Source organism: Phymastichus coffea, unplaced genomic scaffold, assembly GCF_024137745.1.
Source record: "Phymastichus coffea isolate CEN01 unplaced genomic scaffold, Cenicafe_Pcof_1.1 PCOF00050, whole genome shotgun sequence".
Lineage (NCBI taxonomy): Eukaryota > Metazoa > Arthropoda > Insecta > Hymenoptera > Eulophidae > Phymastichus > Phymastichus coffea.
In genome coordinates, this window is record NW_026706861.1 from 531,723 (window position 1) to 544,280 (window position 12,558).

At 35.8% G+C, this 12,558-nt stretch overlaps 1 protein-coding gene across 8 annotated transcripts; it reads left to right on the forward strand.

Moving 5' to 3' along the window:
- The first annotated feature begins 7,409 nt into the window (after positions 1-7,409).
- On the forward strand, positions 7,410-11,575 carry LOC131665284 (juvenile hormone esterase-like). 8 transcript variants are annotated; one of them, XM_058937072.1, is made up of 8 exons: positions 7,410-8,102; positions 8,199-8,514; positions 8,594-8,876; positions 8,958-9,143; positions 9,225-9,421; positions 9,510-9,978; positions 10,059-10,191; positions 10,263-11,575. In XM_058937072.1, exons 2-8 carry the CDS (start codon positions 8,275-8,277, stop codon positions 10,426-10,428), a joined length of 1,674 nt encoding a protein of 557 aa, XP_058793055.1. In that variant the 5' UTR covers positions 7,410-8,102; positions 8,199-8,274; the 3' UTR covers positions 10,429-11,575. The 8 variants fall into 8 exon arrangements, with proteins under 8 accessions (XP_058793055.1, XP_058793057.1, XP_058793056.1 ...); XM_058937074.1 differs by having other exon boundaries at positions 7,410-7,900; XM_058937073.1 differs by having other exon boundaries at positions 7,410-7,671.
- Positions 11,576-12,558: the final 983 nt, after the last annotated feature.

Here is a 12,558-nt window from a genome sequence, read left to right on the forward strand (position 1 = left end):
CAATTACCATTGGCACGCGTGCGTTGCCCCCTCGATCATAAATTCAGCTTACAAAATATTTTCGCGATAAGCATTGCATATCCATTTATGAAAAATGGACGAGAAAACACGTGAGAGAGTTGGACAATTTATCGGCCACGGCGAATTTGCGACAACGCCCTTTTTCCGCATAGCCGCACATAATTAGATCTCGAGACGCATGTTGCGTTATGCATTCGAATTTTTACGCGGCGAGGCCGCAGTTGCAGTTGCTGGCAAGGACGCGGGGGTCGTTGCTTGAACCTATACGAGTTGTATCTACGCAGCATTGCTTCGAGATACTCGTATGTTGTTTTGTATATTATGGAACGTTTCATTGCTGTTGCCTAAGATCGTTGCCCCGCTTTATTACGATAAGTCAGAGAGACTTTATCAAGTGTGCATTTCATTATTTATTTAATTGATTCGTCAAGGAAATTTCATGCTGTGGCTGGTTCGACATTCGGCTCAGTCATTTACGTTATTTAACGTTATTTATGCTCTCTCCTACGTATTGCAAACTAAAAATTCCATCGGAAATGAGCAAGAATCTGCAATCAAATCATAAAAACGACTTCATCAAACGGGCGTTTGCCAAATGACGATAATTCGCTCGCGCAAACAAGACAGCGCATAATTCCATTCGACGAACGGCACACGGTAACCCACCGCGCGAGTACATTGGCGAGCAACGCACACACGCACACAATTAGCGTGCGCTGCACACTTATGACGTGTGATATGCATCGCGCGCGAGCACGGCCAAGCACAACAGGTATCCGACATCGACAGGCGCCCGATATTTGCGGCGCACCGACGCGTGACTCCAGCTCCAAGATAAGGCATTATAAGGGCTGCGACACTTTTCATATTATCCGTTCTTTTTCCTTCTACCTCTCTCCCTGCCTTCTATCGCTTAATCTTGATCTACGAGCGAACGCACGCTTGTGTTGCAAGCGATTGTTGTTCAGCTGCATTTTTTTTCTCCTCTAGTACCCGCTGACTTATGATCGCATAGCGTGCGCAAGCGCGCTTTTGTTAAAGACTGCGATAATTATATTTAAAGCGTGAAGAGTTTGACGAGTGATTAGCCCGCTTAAACCTAGAATATTTCAATATCTTGTTTTTGTTCAAGACTTTTTTTATATTAGTTTCTTTATCATTTTTGATTATTTGCAAATTACCAACTGATGCATCAAAAAGGATTATGCATTTAAGTATCTACATGGTGTGAAGTCAATGTTTCATTGTTGAAGTGGTTATTGCTTATTCAATGTCTTATCTGTGGTCATGATTTAAAGAACTTGGATGCCGTGGTAGAAAGGTTTATTCCGTAGAATAACTGTGAAATGATATAGCCTGGCCCAACTAAATTTTGTCATAATATTTATGGAACCCACGTACATAGTATATGCATCGTGGTCAACTAAGATCTAGGAAATTATGTCTGGACACAGATGCTATCCTACCAGTATTTTTTATCAGATTTTAAATGTATTCAGTACGAGAAAGAATTCCAAAAGTCATACAATTCTTAAATAAATTACTTGTACATGTACTGTTATTAACCAAACGTCTCTTACTTGAACATTAATAATTGTAGAAGATTAAATAAACCAAAGCAAGATTCAAATCAAATAAAACTTAGATAAGAAAATTCATCAGTGTCAGTTTCAATTTAACACCTTTCTGTCTCTCTTAAAAACGATAAGCTGCAATAAAAATTTTTATAAATCGTTAAAAAAAGGCAAAAAACAAAGAACATTCTCCCTTCTGAAGAAACGCAAGGCTTACGATTAAAATCCCAGGAGCTGAGCGCCGAGAGCTCCGAGAGAAAAGTATAAGGCAAGCAGCAAATTTATAGCGCACTAAAAGGATCGTTCAGCGTTGGCGCATCCCGCGCAAAACGTCGCAGCGACATCCGTATGAAATATCGACGCAGGTGCGGGCTAACGAACAATCAGCGTCCGATTTTATGTTCCAATTTGCAAAAAAGAAAAAAAAAAGCAGAAAAGAAAGAAAGCGAGCTCCCAATTTAAAGATTCCGCCGACGCAAATGTATAAAGGATGCGTAGAATGAGAACGGGAGAAAAGGGGACCTTGAAATTGAATGGACAGTGTTTCTTTTGCCTCACGGCAGCGCGTAACTTTCGTCGCGGCAGTGGAAAATTATGCGATCATTGTGCGAGGGCGGCTTTTAGTTTGTTTCCTATAGCGTTCGCTACGTTCAATCGTGAATTTACAGTTTCTGCGAATATAGAGAATGGCGCTTTTTCTTTTTGATTGACTAATGCCTGTTGCACGTAACCGTCGATGCACGCACGACTATGCGTGCGCGTGAGAGATATGCATCTGGAAGGGGATAAGTCAAAGACGCGCCCACGCCGTTACGAAGGATCATAGATATTTAGGTTGACAGACGCGTCGTGCACGACTCTCTTTTGGGTATTAAATTTTAGATCTCTTTACATTTTTCACGTCTCTTCTATCTAGTTTTTACTTAGTATTAATACCAACTTTATTTAATATATTGTTGAAGAGAGATATGTTAAAAATTAACTTAGCGTTCAGCACGCAAATGTTCACGAAAACAAATCGAGTTTGAAAAACTTTTCTGATTTTTCGAAATGTAATTAACCAACAGATGCAGAAGAAAAAAAAAAGAACGTACGAATCGCAACGCTTCGCTAAAAAGTCCATCGTCGACGCAATCAACCGTGTTTTACAGAGCAACGCAACAAACTTTAAATTACTCTCCAGCAAATCACACCAGGGAAATTAACGATCCGTCGCCGTCGTCGCCTCTGCTGAAACAAAAAAACAACAAAAATAATCAGACTTTCTGGCCCTTCGGCGAGATGGAAAAAGAAAGGATCTCGCTCTGTAAATAAACAAAAAAAAGTAGGTCACAATGGGAAACGTCTAAAAGCCCGTACATATAACGAACCAAGTGAGACAGTGAAATCAGAACTAATCTCAGTTGCGTTGTAACTATTTGCAACGATAGTAAATTAGTGAGGAACAATTCCTGTGTGAAACTCTGACGACTACGACGACGACGACGACGACGACGACTAGACACGTCACCGTAACCACGAGGACGAGGTGTGTAGATGAAAGATGCTGGATCGCAGCCCAAAAGCAATCTAACTATTCGCCAGCGGTTTACGTTTTGTCCAGACCAACTCCTTAGGGATATCAAGATAACCCTTTCGTGTGATTACATTACATTGTTGGATTCACACAGGAGTTTTTCCATTGTGACTTTTGTGGTTTTCGCGGCTTATCCAATATTCTTGCTGATTGATGAATTATTGTGCAAGAGTGTCATTTGTTTTTCTTACTCCAAAACACATTTGAGGTATCATAAAATAACGTGAATCTTTTACAAAACTCTACCAAAAATGTAGAAATGTGTCGTAACGACTCGTTCCTCAAGCTGATGCGTGAAAATTCAACGTTCGTTTATACGATCAAACGCGCACAGTTACACGTGCGCTGCACAGTAGCATCCGCACGTCCAAAGTAGTAACAACACTCCCTTCACTTACACTCGACGCAACTTGCAATTCAGTTGGACGCGAGAGAAGGGAATTTACATAGGTGGATGTATACGACAGGCTCATCTTGGGTTGCAGCGCGCTTGATAATTGCTACCGTAGGCTTGTGAGCGTACAACCAACGAACTGATAGATGGTACTAGGGCCAACTCTAATTAAGAGTCGACCGTGAGGGATACATGTAACCTATGTATTTATGTACGCACTCTCGATTTGTTTTTCTTTGATTTAGAAGGTTTCCATTAATTCGTACATACAAAGGGGCTGTTTTACCAAAATGCTATTATTAGAGCTGTGTCGATTTGACATTCGTTATGCCGGCCGAGTACTCATGGCTTCGTGCTTGTCCACTGTGAATTGATTTTTAATTTTGGTCAACGCTTTGGGAAATCTTATATCAATGTATTTGCTAAAGTTTTTTCAGAACTCATCTCTTCAAACGTTGAACGTTTATTAAAGTCACAGCGATGGTCATTAATTTCATTTAAACTCACTGATGCGATGTCTTACTCCTCTAAAATGATCACAATCCTTTATCCCAAGTGCGACTTAACAAATGTAAAGCAATGGGAACCACAAGAGTAAAAAAGGGGATCTCCGAACAATTCGTTACAGAAGAAGCTTAAATGTTAAAGTAGTTCCGGGGGAGAAAAAGCCAAGTCAATTACATCGAAGAATCAAGACGTATAGTCGCTTAGTCTTACACTTAATTAGCCAATCGAGGGAGATGAGCCCGATAGCGTTGGAAAGAAAGAGTGGCGCGACGATTTAATTATACAGGCCGCAAGCAGCAGCAGCACCGGCAGTAGCCCCGGCGGGCTGCCGATATAATTAATCGTTCGCCTAATTAATTGATCGCTTAATTAATTAGATCGATTAATGGGGCGCGAGCCATGTATTGGTTCCCTTCGAAGCTGAGCTGATGTTTAGGTCATAGCAGGGTAGCAAGTTATTGATGCGAGATGAATAATGTAGCGTGATTTTTCAATTTAAAGTATGGGCAAAAATACATCTATTATGGGGTTAAAAATTAGGCTTCAATGTGGATATAATTTGACGTACATATCTATCAGAACTGATAGGTGCTTAGAAATCGATGAGCATTTAAGTATGTTACTAATTCTGAAACCGCGTGCAAACTGAATCAATGTCATTTATTATTCCTAATCAGATTTTCGAAATTCGCTTGTGGGCTAATCACGAATTACGTATGCCAATTTGTGCGCTGTTCTGGTGAATTACCTTAAAATAGTATATATTACAAGCCGTAAGAGCCACTGCTGAATAGATAAATCGCGGACTGATTGGGGTTCTCTATACACGCTGGCGAATTAGCATGAAAAATTATTTTTGCCGAACGAGAAGGTGTCGACGAAAGCAAAAAGAAGCGAGCCTACGTCCGAAACAAATGGCCGAAGAATTTGTAGCCCTAGTTATTATCGTCACACAGAGATGACTTGTGCAGACGAGCTGCTGCCACTGCCGGAGGACAGCAAAGCACAGAAGTGGAAACAGAAAATGATAGGTGCAGCGCGGTTGAAAGAAAGAGAGATACATCGAAGATTGCGGGTGTGTCGCGAGCGCGCGCGAGTCAAACGGACGGATTCGTAATTACGGTGCTATATATACGACGATTAATGCCATGGGTTTGCGAGGTCAATTGTCGAGAGAGAGAAAAGAGTAAAAATTTTAATTGCTCGCTGATTGATGACCCGCGCGAGCGAAAAGGTATTGCGCGCGTTCACCTTCCAGCGGGAGGTGCTGGTAATATTTCGATCGCTCTTTTCTCTCTCTCTCTCTCTCTCTCTCTCTCTCGCCTCTGAGCACGAGCGCGAGCTCTAATTGTTATTTATGGATTTCCGTGCAACTATATTGCCAGATATTGATAATCGAGGTATTCTTGCAATATGCTGCTTGGATTTACAAGACAATATTACGCCTAAGCAATTTTTCTTTTAATTTCTATATAATCATGTAAATGTATTCTGTAACTTTTTTACTGTTTCTCAATGAAATAAAATAAAGCAGGATTTGTGAATTTTGTTATTCTTATAAATTTGAAGTCAATGTTGAACAACAGCAATTCCATACTCGCATGTCGAAATCTTGTCAAAAGTCGTTTCATATAGCTTCTAGCGACGACATATCGAGGAAGATTTTGTCGTGTACCCATTGAAAAGAAAAATCTCAAGCATGCTTTGCAATTTGTCGCCAACTAAACGAAATCAGCGCTACAACACAAGTAGTAAAAGTCAAAATCCTTAAAGAAAGTCGTCCAATTGTTAGCCGCAAAGACAGTTCGAAAACACAAGCGTAGCCGCCTTGAGGCCACGACGACCCCTCGCTCGTTCTCTTTCACTCTCGAAATGTCTGGTATTACTGAGGTTTGGCGCCCCAAGGCGCGTGCCCAGCTATTTGTAATTCTAATGGCGATACCGCAAAAGCGTCCGCCGATAATTTTTGGGCCGTCGCATTCTGCGCGCCCAAAGGCCACTTGCGGGGGAAGGACCGCGAAGAGAGCAGGATGGTTAACCCCCTTGAGCGACACATTTTTGTCGTCGGAGATTTCGTGAAAACGATTAGCCGTGCGCCGAACCCGTCTCTACCCGCCGGCGATTCTTTAGAATTCCTTTTTTCTAATATGCTTTGATAGTTTTTTCTTGCAATTCATTCGATTCGAATATATTGCAAAGTTTAATTTATTAGCCATTCAGTGCATTATCATTCATTATTTGAAGGTATTAGCCATAAAGAAATTTGACAATCGCATTTTTAATGGGAATACCGCAGAATGTAAATGTTTTGTTTCTATCGTATACGTCATATTTTAGAACACTAATTTCGGAGAAGTTTTTGACTTTAGTAAAAAACAAAATAACGCTAAACCTGAAACAGTCAGCCCACTTTCAAGCGACGCTTACTCTGCACTTAAAAGTTCCTTCGAAAACGGATGGTTTCAGGATTGTTATTGTAGGGACTCTTCAGCTTTAAACGAAGACAGCAATTGAAGATAATAAGAGGACGAAGCACGGAACTTTTAAAGAAAGTTTTATTGTCTCGTGGTAATGTATATTTTGTCGTCGTTGTTGTGACACCAAAATTGTACTAAGGGCTGTATAAGATCAATTATCTAACTTCAAGTTCAGTAACACCGTGTATATAGTTGTCATTCGAACTATTTCATATTATTTATAAGTTAGACAAAGAATCGATTGATTTTAACAAATAAAATATATTATATAATTGCTATAATAATACACTATAAAAAATAAATACATTAATTTTACAACTATATTTAACGTTTTCAAAAATGAAAAAATAAAAATTTATAACTTTTGATCTTGAAAATAAACTTTACAATGAAAAATAACTTATTAGACGAGACGATATATTTACGATATTTGCAATCTTTTTATATTTATTACTTCAAAGAAATTCAAAATAAATAACATATTCGAGTTAACACCGTGTGGAACGATTCCCCATTTAAAGCTACACTTTTTACTGGTTAGTCTCCATGCGCCAAGCAGCGATAAAGAACTTTGCTCCAAAAGTTATTATATTAAAAACGAATAAATAAAAAACTCTTAAATATTAATGGATATTTGAATACCAATGTTTACTAATTTATAAACTGCAGAGGTACTTATGTATTTAGTTCAAGATGTTAGATAAACTAATAACTATGAACATTTGTGAGATTTCAGGGCTGTCAGGTGCTGCCACCAACCGGACACGAGTATAGGCGCAAATGTCCGAGCGATGGCGCTCTCCGCTCTCTTTCACAATTCCTGGTGCTCCCTAAGCCTCGCTCCTAAGCCCGGATATGCAGAGCGCGAAAGATCAGTAGCTGGCACATCTCCGTCTTACTCCGGCAGTCGCTTCCTTCTAGCTACATTTGTCGGAGCAAGAGAGGTGCACCAGCATACCGTTGATACTTCGCTGTATCGACCTTCCGCTCACTTGTAACACATTTACGCTTTAATATAGTTTGGTCTTACGAAGTTGGTGTGTATTCGCACTATTCTATCTTTTCCACTCGGGATTCGTGAACTTGGTTACGCTCGTTAAGATAGCCAAACATTTATTGTCGGTAAGTTTGTAACATCGATCATTTATGAAAGATGCTATAAGCGCCATCTATAAGACTTTAATAGCAATTCAGCGCCTGTGCAGTGTATATCTAATGTAGATTACGGAAAATCAGTTCTTTCTTACCGACGTATAGTTACGGAGTTACTAATAATTGATAAAACTTTGAAATCTTAATTTTGAATTAAGTATGAGAAGCTACTTTATCTGTAGACAGCTCTGATTTAGAAGTACGTAATCAAGTAGTTGATCAGTTATGTTGGTGTTTATTTACGTTATGTTTTCTGTGATTAGCATTTCGATTTTGGAAATTTGTTAAAAAAATCTGGATTCATGTGGCCTCAATAATATTACTTATAATATTACTTGTAATATTATTTTTAAATCTCATAATTGTCTGTATATCTTGGATATTTCATTCAAATTATTCAGGTTAATAATTTATATCGACATAAAATTGTATTGGTAACTAATTCTTTGGTAAATGTTTAGCAATGTAAAAATAGAAATGATAAATAATTTTTTCAGTTATGTTTACTAAATAAATCTACTCTATGCCTATGTAACGATAGTTATTGACAAGCTGAAGAATGTTTAAATTATAATGTCGAAAAATTTATACAGTAGATTACTACAGAAATATAAGATCAATATTAAAAGACTTTTATGTCCTCCAAAATTTGATGTCAATATTACACAGTATTCCATAATGGCGGAAATCGTTGTTGATATTAAACAAGGCAAATTAAAAGGTATTGTTAGAGATAACATCGATGGTGGAAAATATTTTTCTTTCCGCGGTATACCATTTGCTGAACCTCCAGTCGGCTCACTAAGATTCAAAGTAAGTTATAGAAAAATTAATAACTTATAAAATTCATAGATTTTTTAAAAAATTTTCTTATAAATTTTTGTGTATATAGGAACCTCAAGAGTTGAAACCATGGAGCGGTATAAAAGACGCATTAGAAGAAAGTAAAAAGTCGGCTCAATACGAAATAATGTCTAAAGTAGGCGAAGGTGGAGACGATTGTTTATATTTAAATGTAGCAACAAACTCACTAACTGATAAAAAACCTGTTATGGTTTGGATTCACGGTGGTGGTTTCAAAAAGAGTTCAAATACATATCAAAAGTACAGCCCAGATTATTTGCTGAAAAAAGATATTGTTTTTGTTGGTATAAATTATAGACTTGGTGTTTTAGGTAAACATTAATATGTTATAAAACACTATTTTTCCACTAATATGATTAGATGAATAAATATTGATTGTTGTTAAATTTTAGGTTTTTTAAATATGGAGCATGAAGAGTGTGCAGGAAATCAAGGATTGAAAGATCAAATGGCCGCTTTAATATGGATTCAGGAAAACATAGAAGTTTTCGGTGGTAATCCTGAAAATGTTACAATTTTCGGTGAAAGTGCTGGAGGAGCTTCAGTGCACGCGCTATGTTTATCACCTCGAGCAAAAGGTTTCTCCATGATGCCCATAATGTATTATAAAAGATCAACATTCCAATGTTTTTTAAATATATTTTTTTTTACTTGTACAGGCCTATTTCATAAGGCTATTGCACAAAGTGGCGTTGTTTCTAACCCATGGGCGCATACTTATTCCAATAAGGAATGTGGATATTCTTTAGCTAAAGCTTTTGGAAAGAAATGTTATACTCCACTTGAAACAATTGAATATTTAAGAACGATTCCTTCTCTTGATTTAGTAACAATGTATGAAAATCTTAATAATATGGTAAGTTTACTGTGAATTATAATTAAAAAGATTATTAATTCTAGTACGAATTTACGAGAAAAAAAATCTCATAATCGTACATTTTTAGGAAATGATAAAATTAACCCTTGAGTTAGTTCCAACTCAAGATAAAAGCGTCAATCCAGTCTTACCTCAACCTATACAGGAAATGAATCATAAAGGAGTAGATGTTCCTCTACTAATAGGCTACAACAGCCATGAAGGCATTCTCCGATTTTTAGATAATACTGAAGAATCCATAATGGAAATCGATAATGATTTTGAATCGGCTATTAACGATTATTTAAAAATAAATGACGCTTTGAAATTATCACATATTGCGAAAACTGTACGTGAATATTATTTTGGAAAAGAGAAAATAACCGAAGCAAAAATTAATGAATTGGTTCAATGCTTTGGAGATTTAATTTTTGTAAATAATATTCTCGAAGTAGTAGATATTCAAATGCAAAAATCATCACCAACGTATCTGTATAAATTTTCATATAGACCAGATTATCCTACAATTCAAGATTTGTTCAAAAGTAAAATAGAAGGTGAGGTGGATATTTATAATATGCAAATTTTACTTCTTCAATTTATAATGATATTAAACATTTGTTATAAATAATTAAAGGTACTTGTCATGCTGATGAGATGGGTTGCTTATTTTTCTCAGAACTGAGAAGAGGAAAACTTCCTAAAGATTCAAGAGATCGTACAACAATGGAACGCATGACAACAATGTGGACAAATTTTGCCAAAACTGGGTAAAAACTTAAATTTTTCATGTAATATATAATTGAATAGAAAAATGTACATATTTATAAATAAATTTTAGGGATCCGACACCAACGACGAATGATTTAATACCAGTGAAGTGGCGATCTTTACAACCAAATAAAAAGAATTATCTAGAAATCAATGATGATTTGACATGTGGTCAGAATCCAGATAGCGAAATGTGGAATATATGGAGGCCATTACTTGAGTCTTTACAGCAATGAATTTTAGTTGATTAAATTTTCCTACAATTAACAAGAAAGGTAATCAAAAATAATGAGGTGAAAAAATGTTTTTTCACAATGTTTTTACGTTATTATACGTATGTATATGCATAGTACCATAGTACAGTTTTACAAGTATAAACAGATAAATTGATTGAAAATCATTCTTTTGTATTTTATCATTATTAAATAATCATATCCTAGTTTACGTTTGTTAGATTTATTTTATTATATTTACATATGAAACGAAACAGTTACTGTGTAAAAAGTTATTTTAAATAAATTGTAATTAATAATGTCACGGGTTGTGTATAGCCCAATATTGTAACTCCCAACCCGTGACAATAAAATAAGTTAGACTTCATTCATTTTACTATCGAACCGATACTGCTTGAAGTATAGTACAATCTTGAAACAATTTATGTTCTTATTTAGTTTGTGAAGATACTTTAAATGAACATACAATAAATACGTCATTATTATCTACAAATATAAGAAGTTGATTTTTGTTTTATGCGTTCGGATTGTTGTAAGTCAACATTTACTGTTATCTTCATAAAAAAATATATAATATGTCAATTGTTTTATGCTTTTCATCACTATAAACCGTAACACTTCAAGCTCACGCAATGAATAATGAAGCTCGATCCGACACTTGCCATTAACACGATTCACAGTGGGTAATCTAATAAGGATAACGAACCTTAAACCGCAGATTCTCCAGAAATCTGAGATTTACTGCTTGCGATGTAGGGCAAGTCCTAGGAGGATAATGTTTTGATGCCACAGTTTGTACACAGATTGCATATCTCGGTATCTTATGATAATAGGATCTATTCAACGATTACCCTGTATTATCATAAAATGCCAGATTATTATTAACCTACATGTTTATTTTAAGATTTCCGGGCACAAGTGCTGATGATACTACCCTGTACAATAGGTTGTTTAAAATATCAATAAAATGTATTTGTTCGGAAATATAGTACCTTCCCTTACGCAATAAAAATGCCAAGACTAAAAACCCTCTATTCTTATATATTTTGACTCTTTCAATCCGGACGCGTCACTAGATATTTTGAAAAATGGGTAGACATTTATTTAAAATGTAATTGTTGAAACAATATATAAAAAATAGTTTTTTCGATTTGGATAATTTTTTTAGATAAAATATAGAACATTTTATGACGAAAACGTCTCATAAATTTTTCATAAAATGCATAGTTTAATAGATAAAATTTTAAAGATTGGAAATTTGGTGTTTTTCAATGATTTCGAATGTTAATAACTTTTGATTTATTTAATACCAATGAAACAATTTTATTCTTTGAACCATGCTCTACAAATTGATCTAGTGTCATATAGCCCAGATCTCTTAAAATTTTTTGGCGATTAACATTAAGATAATTTAATGTATATACAGTATGCATATTGATATAGCAAATCGCATCAAACATTTTTCACGCATTTATTTTATTAATTTGATTGATAATCTAAGTATCAATTTTTATTGTAAATTTTGTAATAATGAAGTACATTTATTTTTTGCTCTCTTAATTCTAAAGAATCTCCTTTCATTGTATTATAGGAGTTCACAAATACCAAACTTCAAAAATTTGATCGTCGATATTCTTATACGATACGGGCAAACATGCACAAAGTCCAATGCACCTGGATAAGTGAACAGCGGGGTTTTTAACAGTATGAAAACCAAATCCCGTCATATAATATAAATGAGCAATTCAAATTTAACACAAAACAAAAGCGATTTACGATTTATTGAATTTAAAAACATAATTTATATTTCTATAATTATATGAACAATAACTACACTTATATTAAAATTATTACAAAAAAATATTACATTTTATGATATAAGAATAATTTAAAAATAGAACAATTTCCGTGACATACACCGGGGAAAACGTAAGCGTGGTATTTTCTGATCATTACACCTGACTTCGGGTGAGGTTGACCGAAGAACCCTTGTTAATGACTGTCGTTTTCCTCTTCAAAGCTGGTATTGACATCTTCGACTTCCATGCCATGCAGGTCTTCATAGTAATCCCTCCGTGGTTTCAAATATTCGGCGCAAGTTGTTATTTGTTGCAGCTTGTCGACGTCTGCAAT